The following is a 26,462-nucleotide window of genomic DNA, read 5'->3' as shown; positions in this document are numbered from 1 at the left end:
ATTAGAAGTCTCAAATTAGGATCCAAACATCAACGAAGGAGATTCTGCATCAGAACCACTAAGTTTCTACTATTTGGCTGAATCGCTCACCTGCCCAGGCCTCATTTTAAGCGAAGCAGGTCTTTCGCTTGTGTTGCTTGTGGCTAAGACCAAATAGAGGACCCTTAAATAGATTGTGATGGCAACTCAGGCTGCAGAACTTTTCTGTATTTCTTTATAGGGATGGGAAAATGCATAGAAGAGCTTTGCACAAAGAAATAAACACAAAAAAGGCATTTTGGTACTGTTCTATGTATTAGCCAGGCTGTTAGAAAAATAGCTGCCAATAATTAGTCTCCTAACCCTGTATTTTGGGGGTGATTATACTTTAACTGAAGCCACTGGGCCTTCAGTGGCCCTCAGTGGGGCCAATGTTTTACACCTACCCATCTAGGAAATCTTACGAGTTTCAGGAAGAAATTAAGACATTCAGCACCTCTCAGAGGAAAGCCACTTGTACTTAGGGGCCTAAATATGGACTTTACACCTTCATCTGAGACACACAGTTCATCCTAGTTTAGATTCACAGCTAGAGCACAGCCGTCTCTGAAAGTATCTGAGTCCCAGAAAACAAATATTATAAATCCAGCTCATGTCAGCAACCTGACAAATAAATAAAGCAATAAATTTGCTGTCTTTTCACTACCCGCCTCATATCCTCAATCCGTTTTGTGTCTTTTGACACATAAGAGGCTTTAGAGAAACTGTACAACAAAAAGAACACAATATCAGCTCAATGATAAGAAAATTAAGGTTAAAGGACCCCTAAAAGGGGATTAAAAACACTTGCCAGAGAAGGATTTGGAGGAGGAGACACTGGGATTTGCAAAATGGCTGTGATAGGGCCACAGCTCCTGAACATCATCACATTTGCAGGTTTATCCGTATAAAACCTGGCTGGGAAAAAAATCTCAAACTATCACTTCAGCGCTAGAAAAATCTCCAGAGAAAAAAGAAGGGTTGTTATGGTATTTCAGAGAAATCAAATACATTTCAAATAAAAATTTGTTAGGCTTAATGAATAAGCTCACGTTGCTGTGACATTAAATTGGATTTTTTCTTTTTAAGAGGGACATAAACTTTCCTGTTTGAGGGGATAAATCAATGACAAATTGATGTTGGGAAGAAATTTCCTCTGCTAGCAGATGATTCCAATACAGAGTTTCTTGTATTCTCTCCCTTTGAAGTATCTGGTACAGCCTGTGGTTAGAGACAGGATATCAGCCTGCTGAACCCCAAAGACATTTTCTTGTAGCTCAAAGTTCAGATGGTCACAAACAGCAGTTGTTCTGGTTAGAAAAAAGTATCACGCATTTGCTGTAAGTTCAAAAGCTCTCTGCTCAGCACCTGGATTTTCTGCTCTTCGTGCCACATCTTTACAACCACTTCCTTCAGGAACTGGCCATAAAATGTGCTCTGATGGTGACAGATCTTAAAAAAGTTATGTATGTGAGTGGGTTTGAAAACACAGTCCTTTCAGGGGTGCTGCTTTGTTACAGGACCTTTTTCTCATGTATGTTAGTACATAGGCACCTTTTCAGCCTTTTAATCTTCGATTGGGAATTCAACCTAATAGCGGAAAGAATCTCTGCCAGCTCGAAACCCTGCAAGCTGTCAAAAATGAGTGAAAGGTGGCTGAGGGAATGTCCCAGCCAGTTTGTCACTTTTTAAGTCAATAACTGCTTACTCCTCCTAGATAAATTTTTTTTCTTTTCCAAGCTGGTTTGTGAAGGTCCAAGTAAATGAAACGACCTGGCAATTGGGCACAGGGAAAAAGGTGACGTGTTATAGTGCTAAGGTTAAAACCAGTGATCCTGGGGTCCCACAAAGCCCTTCCTCAGCTGTCAGCAGGGCGCTCTCACTCCTCACTCATCCACTTGTAACTGTGGGAGCAGAAAGTGGCTCCCATGTCAAACACAGCCCTTTAAAGACAGAATCAGGGAGCTGGTGCACTGTATAGGCTAAGAAATCCCTTTTTATGGACTTAGGCTGTTATTGTACCAAGTGCCCCTTAGGAGAATGGGGGAGGAAGAAAAAGAAAGTTCACCTTCAGGGAGTTGCTAGCAGAGGGGTACTCTTGGTGCCAAACCTTGAGATACTGGCACCCAAATCCTGCAGATCTCAGAAGGCAAGTACTGGCTTCACTTAAGTCTATGGGATTTTTGCCGCTGACTTAAGTGGAGCCAGGATTTTACCCCAGGGAATGGGTGAACGCAATCTCCTGCCATTGGTTTTGAAATTACATATATGTGGTATTTCTTGCTGCCTCTCTGACACATTACAGCCCTTCAAATCTCTCTGCAAAGACAGAGGTGAGTGCAAGGACTTTGCTCACCCAGCAGCCTGCTCCAGGCCTGTGGCACTTCTGGCCACGCGTGGAAGTACAACTATGTCTCAGCCCTGTGGCATATGGCAGAAACCATATCTAAACTGTGGTACTGGCATAATTGCAAAGGCTGCCTTGCTTTGGCCAAATGGTTTGCACCAACCCCCCCCATTTCAGGCAGAGGAATGAATGCACAGGCTTTCTTAGTCACCAAAGTGCCCATGGTTTCCCCACAGCCCAGCCCCAGAAAAACAGCCGCTGACCATTCAGCCCATGACCCTCCAGTCACAGCAAAGGAGATAACTCCTCTGAGCAGAATACATCTCTCTGCTTCATCCCATCGCTATTTTGCTTTCTTCTTTGGAAGCCTTCCCATTTCTGGGACTGGCTCAACCGCTTAATGAGGTTCTGGGGTTTTCCCCACGATGAGGACATTCACTGAGGTCTATTCACTAAGTGAACAGAGAAATCCTGCAGCGATACCCAATACTTGGGGCCACTGCACAGAAAACCCCATTCATTGTTGCCAAGCCACCAGGGTCAGCCACACAGCTGGAGTTTTACCTGTTTATTTATTTATTTAAAGGGTAACTGTCACTTGGGTTTTTAGCTCATGTTGGTAATTTCAGATTTCTGCTCCAAAAGGATACGCGTGTGCACGCACACACACACACATATATGTGTATATACATTTCCTGCTTGGCAGCCTAAGCCGCAGTGTTGGTCTGAACGCTCCTCTCAGAGGCACAGACCATCTTCCCTTCCCGGCAGGAATACGCGGAAACTGCTGGCGGTACTTTAGCTTGAACATCAGGCCCTGTACCAACGCACTACTGTGACACTGGGAGCTTAATTTTAGGTACACCTCAAAAAAAAAAAAAAAGACTGTATTTCTACTTATATTTCATATCTGGGATGAACCATATATCCTACATCTGCATTCAGTCCTAGCTTCTACTCGTCTTTTTTAGCTGCTCAGAGTTTTCTGAAACAAATTTCTTGGGGTTCGAATTTTGCAATGTTCAGGCTCATGAACAAAAACAGCAGAGTGCTGCTTCTTTTGGCTGTGCACATCAAAATGCTCTCTATTTTAAGTTGTGGCCAGCACTTTTGCAAAGTGTGGTTGAAAGTTATACTTTCTAACCTGGCTTCTATCATTGTTCTCAGGAAGTTGTAAAGAGTAAGCACTTTTAAACTGAAATCACTTGAGTTCAGTAGTTTTAGAATTGGGCTTTTAAGGTTGGAAATGGCCCTCCAGGGCACAAGGACGTTAATGCTTCAAATTTTAGAAGTGTCTGATCTTTTAGTTTCTTAATCTCAGATTAGAAGATAGGGTACATTTGGGAACATACCAGACTTGATACTTCAACATCGAAGATTTCACTGTTTGCACTAAGTTCCCTGTCCCTGTCCTTTTTTCATAAGACTGAAATCTCACATCAAGAGCTTAAACAGTTAATGAGCTAACATCGGCACAACACTGAAACAGAGATTAGGAGTGTGAAAATCAGAAAAATGCTTGCTCAAAGTGGTAAGCCTGATACTAGTCCTGTCAGTTCCCTTAAAACAGATATTGGCCAATTCTGCAGCTCTTTGTGACATAACCTTAGAAAATGCAGAAACAGAAATGTCAGTTCATATTACGCTCTCTATATAATTAAGAATAATTAAGAATTGTAGATAAGAATTAAGTTTAAGGCTGTGTATGACTTCAAAATGTCTTGGCCATCCCAAAGTAAGCGTTAATTCTAGCTCCCCCATGCAATGATATGTATTCTTAACACCAGTGACTCGTTAGGTCACTACGTGAATTCTATTAAGTCTGGAAAGGACTTTGTGCTTTCCTTCCCACCTCAGAGTACACATCAGTGCAGAGAGCTGGGGCGCATTACAGTCCTAGGAAACCTTTCTCTTTACAACCACCCAGAGCAGTACTGTGAGATCCTGTCTCACACGACATTAGGCAGCAGGCTTGAAATCTAACAGAAGCCAAACTGAAGTCTGTCAACTCTTCCTAAATGAATTTACAAGTGGGGAACGGGGGAATGAGATGAATGGCATGGGATGGTTGCGCATGAGTGCAGGGAAGCAACTAAAAATATTTGTAGAGATCTAAGTACGCCACCCCAAAAATACACACATACTTTCCACCATTTAAATATCTTGTCTCTGGGTGGAAGCCAAACATTTTTCTATTTATTTCCACGTATGCCACCAAGATACTAAGGAATTTAATTGCCTAATTCAAAATGTTAAGAAAATACCAGAAGGCTGAACATCCTGGAAAAGGACAAGGTGTTAGGAGGATGTTAACTCATCTAGCATCATGAGCTGAAGAAAGGAAAGTGTTTCCGGTTGCTCGCACTGCAAGCTCGCTCTCAAATGATTTGTGAAAAAGGCTGCATTTGGTCTGTATGAGAAGCCAAGTTCTGCCTGTGATAAGCATTGGGAACACATGCAATGATACCTCTTGTTTCCAGGCTCCTGACAGCTACTTCCAATTTGCATTTCTAAGTGGAATTAGGAGAGTAAGGAGATTTACACATTCCTTGTTGATCAGGCCGACTGGTTTGGTTTCTGCTCCATGCAGCCGAGCTCCTATAGGAGCCCAAACCTCCCAGTTAATCTTCAGAGTGACAGGAGAGACAATCTTTGGATGAAGATATTGGTGGAGTTGTACTCAGGATTCTTGTGCCACAAATTCCCCATGTGACATTACACAAGTCATTCAAACTCTCTTGGACTTGCTCATTTTCACAACCAGGATAAGTCAGTTTTGCCTATTTGAATTACAGCTTTCTGAACAGAATGAGAAAAGCTTTTTATTACTGAGCGATTAAAGGAGGCTGCGTGAACCCTCCTCAAGCAAAAATTGTGCCCTGAAGGTAATGCTGGGCAGCTGCAGTCACTCTGGAGAAATACTTGACCCTATTATCGTGGTGCCTTGCAGGAAAACATAGCTGTTGTAGCTGGAGCGACTCGCACTGGTTATCCCTCACAGCCACCCTCCATTCCCCCTGCAATTCCTAACCTGATACTGTTTTTTTTTTTTTGAGTACAGGCTTGTTGGAAGTATTTGCAGGTTTCCTGAGTGAGTACAGCCAAGCAAATTCTCTCCTTGCCCTGTGTCTCTTCAGTTTCACAGGCTACAAGGAGAAAAGTTCACAGAGGTGGGACTGCTGTGACATTTGTCTGAACCCAAGGATGCATCCCCAGGAGAAAGGCCTGGGGGTGAACTGGGTCAGCACTGCTCCTGCTTCCAAAGCAGGGAAAGGAGAGGCTGGGAGAGCCATTCTGACCCAACCACGTTTGCTATAAAATGCCAAACTGCATTTGTCAGTGCCTAAAGCTCAGCCTGGGTGAAAGACATTATTCTAAAATGCAATTTATATTATATTTACTAGTGAAACAGATTTTTTTTTTAAAGCTGCAAAATATCCAACCTTGTTTCATATGGTTGCAGCTTACAAGATCTGTCTCCTCTGTCCTCTCCAAACTCAATCTCCTATTGCACCTTGTCAAGAGGACAGTACCCATCCCAGATGATCAGGAGTAAGCCCAGGACCTCTGCATTGATTAGGGTGTGGAAGGTTGGCTGCCTTTCATGGTGCCTCGTATCTTGGTGGCGTTTGCATTTTCCACGGATCCAGGGTCCAAATGTACCACTTACAGGTTCATTTTAGAAATCTCCAGGCATAAGTGACCCCTTTGATTCACAGACAAAAGCAAGAGGACATGGCAGAAGGTAACATGGCTTAGCCAGGCCTTCTGCAGGACAAGCTTAATTTGAATGGCCAGGGAACAGCACTGAAGTCTTCCTGCGATAATTAGTCAAGAGAGTATGATGAACTGGAAACAACAGGCTGTCACAGAGTCCCTTGGCCCTCAGCTTAACTGTGGATGGAGCGAACACCAACGCAGATCGAGGAATATTGTGTATAAGAGTCCTCCTGAACACAACACCTGATCCACTGCATATGTGCTTCTCACAAGGCCTACAAAGTACTTTTTTTTAAGATTTATAGCAAATACACACCTGTATCATAAATGTAAACAGAAATCTATGTTTATATAAGCATGTAGTATTTCTAGAAATACACAAATACAAATATAAACCAATAAAAAGCAAATGTGGACTCAGGATCTCAGCAAAGCTGCGAAAAATTAAACAACCGAGGTTATTTATGCAACTAGTAGCAAGTCACCCCGTGTGCTGGGGGTTTGTGGATGATGAAAATCACTGCCACTGCAGGGAACAAAGCCTTTCTCTGAAAACGACACATAGTTTGGCACCTGTGCTCTTTGCCTCCCCTCTTACATACCCCTCAAGGCAGCTTCATTATTCAGTGGCAAAACAAGCAGCAGCAGCACATAGAAAAGTTGTAGAGGCTCCATCCCTGGAGGTGTTCGAGGCCAGGCTGGACGGGGCTTGGAGCAACCTGAAATAACTGTAAAAATTCAAATATACTCACTGGTGTTGCTCCGGTTTCCTCTGTCGATCAGTCCGTTTCAACTGGGTTATTCCTCTTCCATTTTCCATGTTAAATCTCTCCAAGCGGGGACGGCGGTGGCAGCTGCCCCAGGCGTCTCTCCTCAGCGGCGGCTGGCCAGCCCTCAAAAACTAAGGTGGCCCTTGCTCGGCAGCCACATCTGCAGGCCTTTCTCTCCGCTTTCCCCTTTTTCTTTGGGACCACTCTGCTTAGATCAAGTGAAATAAAATAAAAAACATCCCTGCAGCGTATTTAGCCCAGCCCAAAGCAGCACACAGGAGAAAAGAAGGAAGAGCAGGAAGGGAATCTCGGCCCCTGTCATGGCCGCCAGGGCCTCCTGGGGCCACCAGGCCAGGCCACCCTCCCCTCAAAATGTGCAAAATGCCTGAAAATCACCTAAAAAACACCTCCCCCCATGCTCCCTGTGGCGTTTGGGGCTAGCATGGCCCATGCCCGAGGCGTTCACCACCAAAAAAGGTAAAATAAATCAATTCTTTTCCTGAGAAAGCCCCGAGGTCTTGGGGGCGGGGGCAGCTCAGGCAATGGCCCCGGCATTTCATTTTCCCCTCATTTTCCAGCCAGCCAAGTAACAATAAACAGTGTCATTTTTGATATGATGTATTTATATTTACATGGTACATTTTAAAGCAATAGCTACACTGATCATACATATTAGAAACAATAAAAAAAGAAGTTAAGAACTAAAATGTACATCATACACTTGTATATATATTTTTTTTTTTTTACACAGAGGTAAAAAGGCTTATAAAAATCAATACAACAGGGTTTTAACTTTTAGTATATAGATACAATAATGATGAGGCTTCAGGCACTTTAATTTGTTAACGTGAGCGATAGCTTGGAAAAAAAAACCAAAAACTTTCCACAACAGAAAAAAAAAATAATTTGGTTAATGTTTTGTTACCACAGATACAAAAATAAAATCTGAATAATTTCTCTCAAATGATTGATGTCAGTATTGCAAAGCTGACTGGGAGAACGCTACACACTGTTCAGCAGCAGTGTGGAAATTAAGGAGAAATATTTACAAAAAAACACCCATTTCTATCATTGTGCCCTTACACCACTGCCTTCACAAACCAAATAACACACGCAGCAAAATCTACAAGTATTACAAAAACCCAAGAGAAGAGGGAGGAAGGAAGAGGGGAAGGGAAAAAAAAAAAAAAAAAAAAAAAAGAGGGATTTTTTTTTTTTTTAAACTTTTATTTCCAGACATACAGAAAGGCTTGGAGTATGTCTACTTTACTTAAATAAATAGGGGCACTTCAAGACCGGACAAAAAGCTGTAAGATCTTTTTGTAGTGTTGTGCTTTAAAGAGAGAAGATCTTACAGATGTTTGTTTACATGAAACAACTTTGAGAACAGAAATAAAAGGAAAAGGTTGTTCCATTAATTTTGTTTATTTTTTTTCGAGGCTGGCTTGATGTTTACTAGACACCATTGAGAGATTTGTCAACTGCTATTAGGCACAAAATATTTATATTTCATTCAGCAAACCCAGACACATCACCCAGAGTGTAAAACTCCATCCCTTTTCCACTATCACTCTTTTTGTGTTTTTTTTTTTTTTTTTTCCCCAACCGAAAAAATCCCCAGCAACTGCTACGAATTAAGCCTACCAAACTCTATAGTGTATAAGCACATTGCATACTTAATTCATGGTTGACTAAAAAGCTGTGATTAACTCTCAGAGGAACCGTTGGGACATTCCACCAAGAAAGAATGGCAAGCGTTCCTTTTACATTTATTTGGCAAATTAATTAAAAAAAATAAAAAATTCCTCTCTTTTTAAGACTGATGTCAATGTGCAATAGAGGGAGGGAAAGGACATGCGCCCACTGGCAATTTACTGCAGAAAGAAATTATGGCAGGAACAGCAGTGCCAGCTTTGACAAGCCAATCCCTAGCTGCCTCAAAGTATTCAGATTGTACTATGCTAGTTAGAGCTCACTGCGCTAAATCATTTTTTTTTTTTAATAAAAATTATTTGGCTATTCCTTGTAATATATTAGAAAAATACTCTTTTTCCAAGCTAATTACAAGCCTTGTACACAAGACAACATGACATTTAAAACAAACAAAAAAAAATAAAAAATTAAAGTAATCTTATCCTGCTGTATGCACCTTATGCATCCACTTGATAAATCTGGGTGGTGAACTGGGGAGGGAAAAGCCAGGGAGACACTTCGGTCTGGTTCCTGCAAAGACTCACATGCTTAAAATCCGACATACAGAGGCATGGAAACGCCAGTTGCACGCATGAAGCGTTGAGACATGTGTAAGCATCTGGAGGATTGCGACCGCAGGTCAGGAAATGGAAGTGGTGGTCAACATCCTGGCTTTTGATTTTAAATACCTGTTTAGATTGCTAAATGTAGTTTCTACCGTGGACGCGTATGTTCTCATGCTCATGTATTATACAGAAAACAAACAAACAAATACGATTTTCCATATAATCCACCACTTAATGCAGCATTTCCCCAGAATTGCCATAATAGTGCTTTTGACATTGCATTGTTAGTAATTCTTTGCATAACAACAATTTTCCTTATGTGGAACCTTAGTGTTTTATTCACAGATCATTACATGGCTGGCTAATGAAGAAGTTCCCTTTCTTTTGGGCAGAATTCTGAAAACACAGTTTTATTTTTCCAATGCTATTTAGGGAAAAAAGAAAGCCCTAAAATTTAAGTTTCCCTTTCAAGTAGTGGTCTGAAATGATTACAGGTAAGGAGAACTACCAGATTCTCAATGGTTATGTGACTATGGTAACTGAGCCTTGCTTTCTGTTCACAGAGCTTAACGAACAGAGAAATAATTTAAGATGTTTGCTGAAGGAAATGACGATGGACTCTAGAAGAGAAACTGCAGCTTAGATGGCTATTTTGGCTTTGGAAAACAGAACAAAAAACCCAAAGAAAACCAGTGACAGAAATACTGTGTTGTGGTACAAGTTTGTTACTAGCACACTTTCTATACACACACGATAACTTGATGGCAAGTTAAAATGTCTTCCAAGTGAGATTTCATTCGCTACACCACCCCATTTCTAGAAATGCCAAAGCTTGCTAACACGCTGATGGGACTGCGGAAGCAAGATGGACACAACCTGGAGATGTTCTACAATCCACCACCATTTAAAGCAGTTCTTTTCTCAAACTCATTTTAACTGGGAAAAAAAAAGGAACATGTACAAGACAGTCTGTTTTGATTACAGATTAATAATACAAAAGTCTATGCTGTAGGTTAGTTAGTTAGAACACTTGATGAGCAAATCAATGCAGTGTGAGCCCCAGGCGACTGAATGTAAAGTGATCCGAACTGGTGTTTTCTGGATGCTGTTGGGCACAGTGGCTGCATCAAAATGAGTGATCTCAATGCTCCAAAACCAAGGTGTTCCTTGAACTACAGGAAAAACATAACACTTTGAATGCATCTGTAGTCATCCAGCAGCTTTGTGTTTTCCACCACAGCACCTGCACATGACCCCACAGTGGTAACAAGCCCGAAGCGGCAAGTAACAGCACATACATGGAGCAATGAAAGACAAGGCGATAAGGGCCATCCACCGGAGGCAAAACATTTCATCACTGGTGTCGCACGAGCAAGGATCTGTATAGTCTCCTTCTGGATCGGACATACAGTGATAGAGCATAGTGTCTGCGCACCACATACAGCTCACTCGATGGATGCAAGTCTTGACGCGGTCTGGAGCATCCTGGCATTGACCACGTTTGTTCTCCTCGTGGTTGAACATGTCCCTGCAGTACACGCACCGCGACCTCTCACCATCTTCCTTCCGCCTGGGCTTAAATTTGACAGGTTGAGTCTTTATCACAGCACCCTTGATATCTTCACCCAGGTCAAAGTCCGAGTTGTCTACATAAGGGTAAGTGTATTCATGTTTTGAGGCCTCGCTTTTGGCAAAACGTACGTAGGAGTCCATGTCATCAGGATCAAAGTTCTTTCCTCGTGCTGGGGCATGGCGATAGTCCTCATATCCAGTCATCCAAATCTTTTCCCGAGGATTGATGCGCACTATCTCCTCATCATCGTCTGGAAAGTTGACGTGCCGGTAGGATCGCGGTACTGACTGCAGAAGTAGGGATGGAGATGAAGAGGGAGAAAAGATAAATAAGCTCACTTTGCCATCAGCAATCACTGTCTCCTTGCTTAGTGAAAAGCCGGCATTTAACATTTTTGTCTTTCCTTCTTTGTATGCCCTTCACCGTGACCCATCACAGAGTTTCAGCCTTTGACTGATGAACAAGTACAATTGTCACAGACCTGTGACACGTCTGTGTGCACGTGGTACAACGTAACATATTAAATCACAGTGTAACACCCCCACGGCTTTTTTTTTTTTTTTTTTAATAATTGGAAGCCATGTAAAGCTAACTGAGAAGGAAAGGGGGAGGAAGGAAGGAGGGGGGGTGTCTTTCAGGAATGTGGGGGGAAAAACCAAACACCGGTCTTAGCTATGGCAGACACAGCCCTTTAGGTGGCAACACTGGGAAGAAACCTTACTTGTTCTAGATGGTAGTGGTCAGAGCTATAATGGTCGTGAAGGTGTCCACGAGTGCAAATTCTTCGATGTTCGCAGGATGCAGGAGAAGCCAGAGTTCGCACAGGCTGTTCCCTTTTTTGAGAGGAGTTAGAGGAGCTATCTGTAGCATTCTGTTTTAAATGGAAATGCAGGGGGGGAGAGGAAATATCGTCATACATTCAGCCGTTACCGCATGCGGTATTAAAAGACATGTTTTGCCACTCACTGACTTCGCGCACACCTGCAATACTGGCAACACCTGACAGCGGGCAGCTTCATAAAGTTTCACATAAAGTACTTGAAAGAGGCGAATCTGTTGCCAGGCCGTAAAAGCTGTTGCCACACACATGGAAAATTAATATGCCACGGCCTACCCGTGACATATTCACCAACACTGCTCGTATTTGCTTGGCATGCTATTTGTTATACTGGGTATTGTGGGATGATGAGCGTTCAAGGCTAGAAGGTCCCTCTGAAGAGCAAATTTAAACTGTGTCAAATGATGCAATTGTGTTAAGTCCTGCGGGCAGACTCAGACAGAGCACCTGTGTGCTGAGGCTGTACCCCACTAGTTACCCAGGCTATAAAAACATTGGCAATTTTGTTGACCTGCAGGCTTCCCATTAAGCCAAAAACTCCTTTACATGTTCTTCTCCGCGCACTCACTGAATTCTAGTTCATCACAGGCTACTTGAGTAATCAGCTTTCCTTTATAAACCTCAGGGTTTTTTTTTTTTTCCTCGTTTTGTCACTACTCTCTAATGTGCAATGAATGTTACTTCTGTTTTTCTACGTTCCTGGCTCATGGTGAGCATTTTCTTTAGGTTAATTAGTTACATCATTACACAACAACAATCACAAAAGAGTGAAATATCATGCAATAACATGCTGCTGCCAATACCCTCAGCTTCTTTATATACGTATTTCTCCTCCTGGAGAAGTACACAGTGGGATATCAGTCTCAGCCATCCTTTATCCATAGCCCTTCCTTAGTTAAAATGGTTTCCATACAATATCTAGACATTCAGGATTTTGCCTATTAATTCTTTTCATAGATTGATTGGGCTTTTTCATATTACCATGAATATCAAGAGGACAGCAGTTAAATGCACTAATGGATCAGGAGCGGGAAAAAGAGCCTCCATGCACAACGATGAGAGGAGCCGTAACACTGCAGGTGCCTAAAATATCAGTGTTTTGAACTAAGAAAAATCTCCATCCCCCTCTGACTAACAAGCTGTGTTGCAGCTACGACAAGTCCAAGGGAAAGGCTTCCATTTGCCACAACAATTAGCTAGAGACACAACCTCAAGAGCGGTGAAAAGTTGTATCGGTAGTGGGAGAAGACTGGTTTTACCTGAAAAACCTCTCCTTGTCAAGAATGCACTCTCTAAATATTATTTTCCAATGAATTGTACTAGACACGTCTCTTACTCCAAGAATACAAGAACGCTCATTGTGGATATCTGTTTATTCTTAAAACAACGCTCTGCAAGACTCTTGTCCAAAGGTGAGCACACCTTAAAGCATTACAACACAAAATAGATGCTAATCCTCTTCAGCCGGTACAGCACTTAAAAGCACTGAACTCCCAACTTACTTTACTGAAAGCAAACACACAGATCTGTTTGCAGTGTGATGTAAAGCCAGGCTGGGTTATCTGAGAGGTACAAGCAGGATGAGTTTTGAATGGCTGACCCACCAACGAGGAACAGACTTTTAATGCATGTGTTTGTTTTGGTTGTGGTTTTTTTTTTTTTTTTTTAAACAAGTACCTAGAAGCAGAACTACTCTTAAGATAGTTAACACCACCTCAAAAACATAACTGTGCTGATATTCAGCCTCTTTTTATAAAGTGGTTTCACCAGCCCAGTCTTCATAACTTCATAACAAAGGCACTTCAAATCTGGGGTTTAAACCCTTCAAAGCCAATTCTTGTGCCTGTAACTTTAGGTCCTACAATATCTAGCACATTCTGGGGATGTTTCAAAAGAAAATGAGCAGCTTCTACAAGCCTGTACTTCACAATAACATTAAGCTTCCAACCTATTTGGAAAACCTGAGAAGAGTTAGGATTTATTTACAACAGTCACCTCACACGAGTACCTTTTTGCAGTGCTGTGTGTGGTGCAGACCCAGATGCCGAGTTGTAATTTAAGCTTCTCGGAACAACAGAAAGGCACACATCCCATAGCCCTGGCAGCTTCAGCCAGTATTCTCAAAGTTAAACTTTGACTGGCATGAACGAAAAAGGAGGCAGGGCCGTAACACGGTGCTGTGCCAGCCAGCAGGACCCTTCACCTTCATCAGAACCGCAGCCGAACCCTGCTGGGACAAGCCTTTCATGGATACCCTTCCGAAAACATCATGGGTGCTCATGGTCAAAATAACAAAGCCTGGGAAAATTACCCAACTGGAGGAGATTGCACATATGGGCCTGCAACCTCCTCGCCCTCCCAGATGAAAATAAAAATCCCAAACTGGATATAACTGCTAGATAATCTCAGTGGTGCAGCTGGGAGCTATAACCAGCCCCCCAAGCTGCCTGCTATTTGCTGCCTCTCGGGGAAGGCAGGATTTCTGCAATAGGCAATTGGAAAAGAGGCTGTAGTGATTTTTATCTTGCCCGATTCTTATCTACCCTTGCTTTCCTCCACACCTTATTCTCCTTCTAGACCCGGCAGGGCAACCGAGCCTCTCCTCCACATGTGTTGACATGGCTACAAAACCTGTTTGCAGCATACCACAGAGGCTGTGGCTCTGGCCTCCGTTTTTGCCTTATTAAAAATTGCTGCATTTCCACGTTCAATGCCCTCAGATTAGAGGGGCAGTTTGCCAACACAAACACTTGCTCTAAGCGCCCAGAAAGGGAGAAAGCAAGCTACCCAGGACTCGGTCTCTGCTCACTCGTCCGTAAAAACATTCCCACTGCCTCCTGGTTGGTGACGCTAAAGGCAACTGGTTGACAAACGCAGCATCTGCAGAGTTACCTTGCTGACCATCGACTGGGATAAGCACTGTTGCTTTCCAACAAGGTCCCCCATTGAAGCTTCTGACTTCTGCAGAAGAGAGAAGGCTCTCAACACATAGGAATGAATGATTTGAAGACTGGGGGGAAAAAAAGGTAGAAAATACCCTCCACCCGAAGGTCACCAATGAACCAAACAGTCTCCTCACCTGTGCTGGTGAGCATACTCATCACTGATCTGAAGTGAGAGGTGAAAAACAAGATGACACAGTTTTCCAATGAAATTTAAGTTATTCAAGGGAGTAAAAATGAAAGCTGGCCCTGAAAACTCACTTAAGAATCTTGTAATTCTGAGAGGCTGGATTTTAAAAAATAATGAAAAAAAATATATTACCCTTAAAGTGCAAAAAGTGACGGAAACACCTCGGTCTGACATGTACAATTATGCACTCTGAACCAGATATCGCTGTTCGGGAAAGAGGTCTTGGGGTTAAAACAGACAGCCCTGACAATGTCAGGTTGGTGGCTCAGCAACAGATTTAAAAAAAAAAAAAAATAAAAAAGGAGCAGCAACAAAGATGATCATCAAGGCCTTGCATTTATCTGCTGTGCTTCCCCAATCTGCCTGCGGTTCAGGCCCCTCCTCTGCCCTCTGTCAATAAGGGTATTTCCATCACGGCAAGCTCACAGAGCCACGGTCAGGACAATCGAGGGCACGGGATGGCTTCTCAACAACAGCTAACAAACCAGCCAGGGTCTCTCCAGCCTGGAAAAGAGACGATGGAAGAGACCATGAAGATGGGAAGAGGAGAAGTCTATGGAATCTTAAGTCCCATGGGAATGTGAATAGGAAGAGATTGTTCTTTTGGTATCCTTCAGAAGAGAAGATCGTGAGGCATTCACTGGAACAGTCTCAGAGAAGGTTCAAACAGAACAGGACTATATCCAGAAAGGACGTGGTCTCCAGAGTCAGGATATATGGAAAAACACGTCCCAAACCATTGGTCTGTCAGAGAAACACTGTCTTCCTCTAAAGCCTGTTGAAACCAATCCAGCTACAGTATTTGTTTTTGAGGGGAAACTATTGAAAACATGCTCAGTAGCCACATAAGAGAAATGAACCCAAAACTAAAGTTGTTGGAACAGGGAGTCCAGTAAGAAACTCTGTTTCAACATGCCCTCAAACGCTCAATTAGAGAAATTTGTGCCGCACGTACTAGAGCTTTGCGATTGCTATGGCGGTCGCGAAGTCTTGTGGTTTCACTGCTTGGATAACAAAATCATTAATCATGACCATAATAGTAATTTTATAAAAAGCGTGCAACACATTTCCTTCTGCAAGTGAGCTGTACATATCTGAGCAAGCACACATACTGCATGTTTGATATGGCCAATTTGAGAAGCGACGTCGGGCTTCTACATGCAAATGATTGCACTGTGATCGTTTTAAAAAAGAAAAAAAGTGTCCATATCTCCCCCCCCGACTTTCAGAAGTGACTCATTAAATTAAAAAACCCTAGTCATTAGTAAAGAAGATTATGTTAATCATTTACTGCAGTTTACTTCTCATTGAAATGGATTTGTTACACAAGAACGGCCTGCTAATCAGGTGCCTAAGTAATATTCTGAGATAAGCATCTATCATAAAAACCGTTCAGAAAAAGAAAGCCTTCTCCTGCTCCTGAACTGGACTGATCACCTTGCCTCTAACGGCTTTACAGAATAGGTTCACCTCGTGCAATGCAACATCCAAGGGGGACTAAGAAAAAGAAGAAAGATTCATCTCCAAATTATGAAGCAATACAATCTGTGGCAGCTTGTCAGAAATTGGTTGCCAGAGGGGAACTATGGAGTTCTGTCACTTGTAACTTCCCCAAGTGCTCTCAGCCAGCTAAAGCATTTGCAAGTGTGCTGTCAAAAATAACTGTGGGTCAAGCAAGACAAGATGCTTTTTTTTTTTTGCCCTCTAGGATTTTAATAGTTACATGAGGTGAAGAGAACAAGGGGGAATAGAAGTATCGTTATGTTGAACAAGTAGTTTTGCAAGTAATGGTCCTAAAGGAATCAAAAACCTGTGCCAGTCCAAGTCCCTCTACAAGCCAAGCTGCTCTCTATTGCCACGCTCCGCTTTGCTCATCTCCCACTGCCGTGCAAGCCTGCTCACGGCATCACCTGTATCTGAGGGGAACTGTCGAACTTTGGGAAGCCTGGACACGTTGAAGAGGAGCCCATGGTCACTTGAAAAGACATCCTCACCATCCCCAGGACAAGAAACCCAGCCCCCTCGCCAATTCACAGCTTGAGGATGAGCCTGGAAAAATGACAGCCAGCAAGCTGCATCCTTCCCCTGGCCATAGCCTGAAGACCTTCTGGTTGAGACCAGTGCGACGAGCTCCCCGCAGGCAGCCAGAGCCCTTTGTTTGTGTGCTCTGCCCAGGTGTGATCCCCTTAGGAGCCCCGGCACAAGCCAGCTCTTCTTTGCTTGGCCCTTTTTAATTCGCTGGAATAAGGGGAAGCACAGCTGTGCTATCAATACGGAAAGGAAAAATGATAAAGTTGGCGAAACGGTACAGCAAGCGAGTGGTACTGAGCCAAGCACCAATCTGAAGTTTATCTGCAAAGCCTCGGCTGTTTATGAATTTCACAAAAAGGAAGTCTGAGAGCTATTTTGGACATATGGCAAAGAAACTTCCACCTTTCCGAAGAAATTAAGATAAAATATAGTCTCACAGAACTCCCTCAGCTTAATCTTGCCAGAACAAGTCTTTCCTTTCCCCTCCATCTTTTTTTTTTAAGCCTAAAGAGATATAGCACTTTTGAATTTCACAGGGAGGGGAAGAACAAAAATCCTAATTTTTGTCTCAAAACACCTCTTTCTCTCTATTCAAGAAAATTAGAAAAGGAAACAGTTGACATTTTCCATCCTCCTCTACATGTGCCCCCTATATTCAGGACAGCCCACTTCAAAGGAGCTTAGATTATCTAAGTATTAAGAAAGAAAAAGGTTCAGTGTGAAGAATCAGAAAAGATTTGAGACTCCTGCCTCCTGAGCACCAGCTTTTAATTTGTCATGGCAAGAAAAGCCACGGAAGAAAATGCTTTTGTCAAATTTCTGTTTGCTTCCCATCACTGAAGGCAAGACAGAAATTGTATTGAAGAAAAAACACTTCCATAAATTTTTGAAACATTTTGACACTCTCCATCCACTGAGGACTGCTGGAGCTGAATCTAGTCCTATTCCCTCACAGAGAGCCTGAAGGAAAAGCTTCACATTAGATCATATTCCAGTACAGTTCATATTCCAGTACAGTTCAAAGACAAATGAGCCGTACACAACCATTACAATAAGCACGGATTCAGATTTTTCTAAAACCAGAACAGGACTATAATTTCTCAAACGTTTGGCCCATTTCCTAGTCACCACTTACATGAATACCAATATAAACTGCAGAAAGCCAGCTAGTTTTACTGCTACCTTTTTTATTGTTAAATGTTGCGGTTATGGATTTCAGTGCCAGAAAGATGCTGGTGGCTGTGCTGTCTTAAGTCAGCAAAACTTAAGGAATGTTTACAAGGATTCGGTGCACAAGATCATCTCTATTAAGCTAATGCTAAACCCACTCCTGGCATCATCAGTCAGTTCTGCATGGACCACAGATGTGGCTTAACAGCTCACTTCGAGGAGTAAAAAGAACATATGAGAATCAGACGATACGGCAAACACTCAGATGTGGTGAGGGGGAAACCTCAGTGAGATTTTCCTGTTTCGCTACTTGCCAGCAATACACGGCATCAGACACATCTCTGCAAAAGCAGGCGTTTGAACAGATACAAAGCGAAATGCCTGCAAAAGCCAGAGGAGGAGTGAAGAGAGCACCCGATTTTGCTCGGGCTCAGCCCAGGATGAGCGGGTCCATGTGACATCTCCTTCTCGTATGATGCCCCTTGTCTTGCACTTACCACACCACTGGGCTAGCATATTGTTGCGATGGAAGGGAAAGCCTTTGCATCAGGTGCTCAGAAGGGAAAACCAGAATGTTGTAAGGGGCGGGGGGGGAAGGGGAGAACCCAAAACCGCAAGCCTCAGTTACTGGGGCTGCTTCCCAGGCAGCAAGCACAGCAATCCCATGGTAGAGCGGTGAGAGTGGGATGGCTCTGCCTACCTGTGAAGTGCTTGTGTCCTTGTCAATCTGCAGAGCCTCTCCTTATCAGGACTCTTACGTTTCCTTCTTCATTCCTGTAACTCCTCCTTGCTGCGGCCTGATTGTATTTGTCCATGCTGAGACGAGCTACATTGCTTCAGTGGGATGTTTTTACCTAAATCTTGGAAACATTTAAGCCAACCGATTGCTCAAAACCACCTAGGGACAGAGGCAAGCTCTTCCTTTTTGCATAAAGGGCTCTGTTAATCTGTTTATGCCTTGGAAATGACATCCCGGTGCGGACTACAGCATTGTTGGGATGATCAGCTGCCCAATATTTGTGTTCATACTGCTCCGTGAAGATTAGCAAAGCCTTACTCCTCTAACAAGTAGTATTAACCACGTTACCACAGCTGTCCTCTGTGACGGCCATGACAGACGGCCACTGAGGTCCTATATCGCCGTGGGGAGGCAATAGTGCCTGCTTCTCCATCCCATCACCTGCTCTGTGTGCACGCTTGGGTGGAGAACCACAAGAATCCAGCCCAAAACCATTTTCCCATCAGCTCCCTGACCCCAATTGACCACCTGTAGAGGTTTGTGCCCTGATGGCACAGAAGGGTCCCCAGGAGAGGCAGGGGGTAGAGGCTGGGGGGTCTGGAGAGACAGGTGGGTGCCAGCTCCTCTTTAAACTCTTCTGTCTTTGACCCACTTGTCATCGGCATAGCTGCAATTAATTTGGAAAGCGCTAGCTGCTTATTTTAAGACGCCAACAGGGAACTGAGCACATCTGATGCTGCTGAAAAGCTCTCCTTTCGGAAGACAGGTAGGGATGCTAAGAAATAAAGAAGCAAAGCTCAGCCCGGGGGTGTTAAACACTGCACGTGCACAGGGGATGGCAAGAGCCCGCACTGCTGCTGCTGTGCGCAGCCGGGAACAGATGGCTCCACATAACTCACTGCTGAATCTCAGCTCCTCTACAGAAATTTCCAAGGGGCGGAGGGGAGGAAGAAGATAACATGGGGGAGAAAAAAAATGCTAACAAAAATTAGATTAGCTAAGCTAAAAGAATTGGTGTAGCTAATCAATCTTTCGTGTCTCTGCTAGGTACACATTCAACATTTCAGCCTCTACATTCAGCAGCACGCTCCTATATAATACACCAGGTTACAAATGGAGGGGAAAACCCAGTTAAATGCAAACTTCCCACAGCAGACTGGTATGATATTTTAAGAAGTCAGTTAGGGGTCATTTATTCACACAGTTATGAGCATCCACGTTATTTTAGCTGGAATCCATCACCAAAATAGAACCCAACAGCTGATGCAAACTTTTAAAATACCCTCTTCACATGCACTGCAAATATGTCAAGCTCCACTTAAAAATGCAATGGTATTTACTTACTTCTGCCTTTCCTTCTCCTTTTGCAGACAGAACTAGAGACAGATGAACCGCTCCCTATAATCACTTCTGATTTAATTTTCGTAAAATATTTACGAGATACAGGGCGAGCAAAGCCTTGGCAAAACACATTAGGCAGGTGAGGGAAGGAAACAGGGCTATTTAGACGCAGTTGTTTATAATGCATTTCTGTACTGGGCAGAGGTCCATTTTGAGCTCCCCAGACTCACGTATTCTGTTGTCCATCCTCAGTTACTACCAAACGTATGCCTGGGGGCAGGGCTAAGTACCATCCTGCAGTATTTTGTCAGTGAGAGGGTTGTGTTTGGTTGTTTTTTTTTTTTTTCTGTTAAAGGGGTGCAAGGGGAAGCCTACCACTTTAAAGGAAAATCATTCTTGAAGCCTCATGTAAAAGCACATTTTATTGCTTAGCTTTACAAAACTCCTCCTTTTCCTTTACTAACTGTCCAAAAAAAGAAACAACAAAAAAAATCCATTTGAGAGGATGCAACCAAATTACGGTTAGACTAGCAAAACTCAGGCACACACTCCAAGCATGCCTGAACTCTGTGTTTTGTTTTTCTTTTCTACCTGTTAAGCGAGACAACAGATTCAAACTAGATTTCCCAGTGTTTATACTGTACGTGGAAATTACAGGCTCCCTCCCAAAAAGCAGGGCAACATAGTCATTTACCCCACAGTTCCAACTCAGCCCCCTTCATATTGCTGCCAAGATGGATGCTCCAGCTCGGCACCAGGAGCCAAATGCTTTTCCCCCTCTAAATTACGCTGAGAAGCTGTGATTCCGGGGCCCAGCACAGCTTTGCCTGCTCACTCCAGACTCACATCCCTCTGGCTCCACCAGCACTGCTGGGTTATGTGCCGGGCAATTCCCTAATCCTTTTTGCTGCAGTGCGGGAAGTTGTCAATCACTGCTCTGTCCCCCAGCCAAGGTTGCTTTTTTCCAACCACATTTACACCCTTTGCTGGGTTTACTCTGTCTGTCTCCTTCAGAGGCAGCACCCAGGGCTGGGTGAGACACCCCGAATCCGGCCGGCGTCCCCAGTGCCTCCTCCCATGAGTGCTCCGGGACAAAACGTTTTGTTCGGATGCAGCAGTGGGAGAGATTGCGGCTTACAGATACAGCTCCTTGCTGAAAGCGGTGACTTCCTTAGGTTGTATATTAAAATAATGGAAAAGGCTATTTTCTGTCTTTGCAAAATTTTCAAGCACCCTGCGGCCAAAAAAAGACTAATGGCATAACCTGAATTACAGAAGAAACCTAATGGAAAACTACAGTAATATCAACCATGTATTTTCAAGGGAGAAGCATAACATTTGGTGATAATACACCCCCCTCAGCTATCCTGTCATCTCCTTGTCTCAATCGACGGATGAATTTTGCAGTAGCAACATGAAGGAGGAAAATGCCATAAATACTAAGCCAGGCTCAACCACGAATGCAAGAACCACATTGCCTGTACCACTGGCACAAGCACAGCAAAGGTACGCAGCGAAGCTGTCTTGCAAAAGGCAGTCTATCCACAGCCAGGAGATACACAACGAATTTCAGGCGGCACGATGAAGATTAGCAGGGCGGTGGAGGTTTTTTGCTGCCTGCTTAGCCGATCACTCTTACGGTTTCCCTTGAGCCAGCACTTCTGCTCCTCCGGCCCTACAGTGAGCTGGCTCGAGGAGCTAAACCACCGGAAAAGTATTCGCTTTCTTTTATAGGGCTAGTTTTTGGTTCACTTCCCCGGGCTGGCTCAGCACGGGGTCAGCTGTGCTGGTGAAAGGGGGTCAGCAGGAGCCCCTCTCCGCTCGGCTGGCTCTCAGTGGTGCTGAGGCTAAAGACGCACCCAGTCAAGTTGCATCCCTTGGCTGTGGTTTCACATCAAATAACCCCTGCAACCTCATTCCTAGCTCCCGCTCTTGGCACGGCTAGGCTGCAAAAGCAAGGTGGGGAGAACCAAGCTGGCTGGAAAGTAACTTGCTTTTCACAGGCATCTTGCCTCAAATCGGGTCCTCTTTACATAACACTAAAAAAATGCCTGGGGAACCACAGCCGAACAAAAGCAAGGCCAAGGCGAGAAGGCCACAAACCCAGTCTATGAAGCTTCATGGACAAGCGGAGGGAGGCAAAACCGCTGCGCTGGGAACGTGGAAAAGACCAGCTGTACTTGCAAACGCTCTTCCAGGCTGAAGGTGAGGGATCAGAGCTAGGCGAGCAAAATAGGAAGGGCCATGGTGGCTGCTTTTGGGGAGGAACAGCAAAGCCCACCTTCAGCAAGGGGTCCCAGGGATGGCTTTGTCAGCAGAAAGCAATTCGGGCTTCCCGTCTGGATGCTCATCCCCCTTTTACCTGGGCTGCTGCTGTTGCCTGCGATGCCATGCGCTAAGTCCAACTAGTAAGGCTGATCCAGGTTAAAAAAGAAACCGTTAAAAACAGTTAAAAAATTAAAAAAAAACCCAAAAATCTCTTCCCCTCCATTCTACTGTACATTAAGGAAAAGCAACTTTGTCTTGGCTATGTTTTGTTTCTGACACATTTGTGCCTTAAGCACACAAATGCACTAAAGCCTTCAGCTCCAGATGAATTAAAAGGGAAGACGCTCATAAAGAGCTTCACACTTTAACTCATCACATAGTTTAAGTACATTACTACACAGCCAAATTATTTTTTTGGAAGACAAACGCGTAGCTAGCTGATTGCAAGTGTGAAACGGTGCTACAACGCACGCACATCACAAATTCATCATCTAGAAACCACAGCTAGGAAGGCACCAGTCAATTCACCTTTGGACAAGGAATCCTACAGGCAGGTCTGCTGGTGACCCTTCTCATCCCGAAGCCCCAGGTGACTGCGTATTACAAGTAAACAGGCTTTCAGTAATGTGAAAATTACTGAAATAAATGCAAGTCTGGTTATACATAACAAAATAATTAAGTAGACTGTAAAATCGAAAGAGCCAGCACACTATAATGTGACCATGTCATCATTTAAGCACAAGGAAAGGGGAGAACGGGTGTTAAAAAGAGAAAGAAACCAAAAAAATCTGACAAAACTCTCCTTTGAACTGCCAGGGCAAACAGAACAAACCCCAATACTTAACTGGTGCAAAATTACCACACTGGCAAGATACAGCTATAGGGAAACTTCCATCACAGCAGAAGATCACGTTTCAGTTTCCTGCAGGATATATCCCAATCCCAGTGCAGGACCAACTGTGTTTCTATGTGGGAACGGTACAGAGCCAGAAAATACACTACAAAACCAGTCTTGAGGGGAAGAATTGTGACAGGAGAAATTGCTTACCCTCAGCAAAGTAGCTCGACACATCCAAGTCACTGCCGTAATTAGCTAAGTAAGAACTACATGACAGCAAGACTTGGAATATCTGATAGCAACACAGATATTTTCTGCTTAATAATTTGTTACTGAATGACAGATGCTCCTCGCCTTGTCTTCACACGGACACCCCAAACACCCCAAGCTTTCAGTAGGCTGAATACTTGCAGGAAAGGACAGCTTCCCATATTTGGGCTAACGTGAAAAAATAAATTAAAAAAAAAAAAAATAAAAAATCACATCCTTTCTTTTGGGTCTGGTTTTGTGACTGCAAGCACTTTTCTGCCTCCTCCACCAAAGTGCACACGGGTGCCTGTGACCGACCAAATTTCCAACCACGGTCCCATCATCTCTCTGCCAGTGCGGCGGCGACTGCTGGACCCTCGGGAAGCAGTGCAGTGCTGGTTGGGTGCTCCTTTTCTTGCCAGGGACTGAGGAGTTCGAAGATTGTGTGTGGTAAACCAACCAGACTGATAGTTTGGTTTTAAAAAAAGAAGAAAAAGCAGAAGGTTTTGCTGTTTTAAAGCCTTAGACAGAAATAGTGCCAAAGCAACTGAAGTTCATTGTATTTGGGAATTGTGTTACACTGCATATTCCTGATTGCTAGCAAGAAAAGCCTCCTTTGCCCATCAGGGATTGACCCGAAAGCAAAAAAATATGATAAATACAACAGAGCAATACATAAACTGTGCAAGACCTCTACTTCCCCCTGCTTTCTTTTAAAAAAGGCAAATAAAGCTTCAAATCTACTCCTCCCGTTCTCTCTCCTATCAGTTCCCCTTAGTGCTTCACTTTATTTACATCTCATGAATCTGTTACATACAGAAGAATAAATAGATTATGTACTGCATACCTCCTAATATTAATTAATACCTAATTTTCGTATTTCCTTCTGTCCAGACGACAGGCTGTGAGTGAGGACAATGCATAGACTGAAGTAGACAGTAATTGCCCCTACAGTTCTGAAGGAAAAGAGAAGAGCAGCTGCCACCCCAGATCACAGCAGCGATACTTCTGTCTCAGCGACAATCGTACTAAACGATCAGAGTGAGTGTAGCTTGCTTGTATTGGTAGAAAGAGTCAAAAAATAAATGGATTAATTTCCAGCATCACTTTTAAAAGAAACAGGAGGTCCTGAAGGAAAGGGAAAAACACAACACTATGAAAAAACCTGACAGCCAGAGAAAAAAAACTTTCCACTTGTCTTTCCCTACTGAAAAATCTCTTTGAGCCTTGGTATCCATTCCCATTGTGAGCGACATGAATTTGATGTGGGCAAAGTTAACCTGAAGAAAGGTGAAAAAAAAAAAAAAAAAAAAAGGAATAAAAAGAAGCTAGCCTTAAAATAGCTGGATATTCAGGACCTTTTCACTGTTTTAGTGGCATCTCTCCTGCCTCCTGACCCCTGGCATAAAAGCGGGAAGAATTCCAAGAGGCCCTGGTATTAACGGGAGGAAGAAAAAAACCCAATCAAACTACGGATAAACCAATGAATTCAGACTCTGGGACTACCTCTGTAGTCAGTCTGCTGGAACAAATCAAGGCAGATTTCACAGCGCTGAAGTGTGAAGAGCGAAAGCCGTGTTCAGATATGACGAGCGACTGCTAAGTTGGTGTTGTGCTGACTGTTCAAGTGTAGGACGGGGATGCCCAGAGCACTGCATATAACTTGAGAGACCCAACTATAAAAAATATGACAAAATCTTAGTCCAGTTCATTGCACAAAGCCAGGAAAGGCTTTTTTTCTTTTTTTCTTTTTTCTTTGGAGGAAGGGATTTAAGCCTGCTGGTTTCTGTGTGTGAATTTCTCTCTTCTTGGCAAGTACTATTTTATTTTTTTCTTTTAAAATCTGAATTAGAATAGCTGTGGTTTACAATGCAAGCCCAAAATCCAGACATCAGAGGATGTGGCTAGCAGCAATGAACCCTTTGGCTGCACATGCACAGCACAGCCAGCTGCTGAGCAGGAAGAAAAACATAGGTAAGGCCGTCTAGTCCTTTTGCTGTGACAATCCCCGAATGGCTTTGCTCAGCCTCACAGCGCAAACAAGGTGGATTTGCTCACCGTGACTACCTAAGTACTGCACCCCACCACCCCCGTATAGGGCTCTGCTCCTCTAAAAGGTATTTTTGCTTTCTGTTACTCTAGCTTAGCCTTCAGAAAAAGGAAATTGCAGGCTCTTGCGGCTCCTCAATCCCCGAGCACAACTCGTGAAAGAAATAAATCTTGCAACCCAGTGCTTCTCCACTCTCGGCAATATCATTTTCCATGGAGGGGTGGGATGAGAGATACTCCAGCATCACACAGAACTTTCAAATATATTCCAAAGTAATTGGACTGGGTTTCTACATGTCTACTTTAAAGAAAAAGAGCTACAGTGGTTCTTTAAAAGAACCATCTGAACGTGGAACGACCAAGCCAGCAAGAAAAATTAGATTTAGTGTTTATCTAACTAACATAAATCTTATAAATTTTAATAGTGAGGCTGTAACACACTTGAGGCCCACATGGGAGATGAAAGTAGGGAAAAGGTTTCATGGAAAAAGCAGCAGGGAGAAATCTGTTTTTTTAATTAGGAAACCAGAAGAGATGCAAGGAGGACTGTAACGTTAACATCTGCCACAATCTGCACCGCTACGGCGGAGAATGGGTAATTGTGTCTGTCTCTTAAACGACTGTCAGCAGCGTCCAAGCCACATGACAAACTTCCTAACTCGAACATCCCCCAGCACAGGAATACACGTTCATGCTGAGAAAAAGGCATGAGGGGCGCAGGATCGCTCCAAACATGCAACGTAGTGGTAAAAACATGAGTCTGAAGACTTCTGCTGGAAGTTCGAGAAGGAAAGCAGTGGCGGTGGTGGCAGCAACATCTGTCCACATCACCTTAGTGAAGCAGGAGAATAGTTTCCCCATCTGGGATTTGAAGAACCAAGGTAAACAAATTTTTAGCCAGAGTGAGCAAGAGAAGCAATGGATCGAATCTAGGTGTCTTGAAATGCAACCCTATAGCTCAGCCATGCACCTCTAGAGCACGCCTGCTCTACCTGCCAAACTCTGCAAGTCTCATTTTGAACAGAAACTAGATTTTTTTTACAAATTATTGATTACATGAAGCAGCTATAATTGTAACATGCATACCAAACTTAGTAAGGTTGAGTTTTATTGTTTTCTCC

General features: G+C 43.5%; 1 protein-coding gene across 1 annotated transcript in view; it reads right to left on the bottom strand.

Moving 5' to 3' along the window:
• Positions 1–7,457: 7,457 nt before the first annotated feature.
• Positions 7,458–26,462, bottom strand: part of SPRED2 (sprouty related EVH1 domain containing 2) — a gene marked incomplete at its 5' end in the record, with an annotated part of 67,926 nt that continues 48,921 nt past the window's right edge. The window contains 2 exons of the mRNA XM_082480227.1: positions 7,458–10,973; positions 11,408–11,557. Coding sequence (XP_082336353.1) covers positions 10,323–10,973; positions 11,408–11,557 — 801 coding nt within the window. The 3' untranslated portion in view covers positions 7,458–10,322. The remainder of the gene's footprint in view (positions 10,974–11,407; positions 11,558–26,462) is intronic.

Source organism: Vanellus vanellus (assembly GCF_965231255.1).
Source record: "Vanellus vanellus genome assembly, chromosome: 3".
NCBI lineage: Eukaryota > Metazoa > Chordata > Aves > Charadriiformes > Charadriidae > Vanellus > Vanellus vanellus.
Note: the sequence above shows the minus strand (reverse complement) of the source record. Positions and strands in the feature narration are given on the sequence as shown.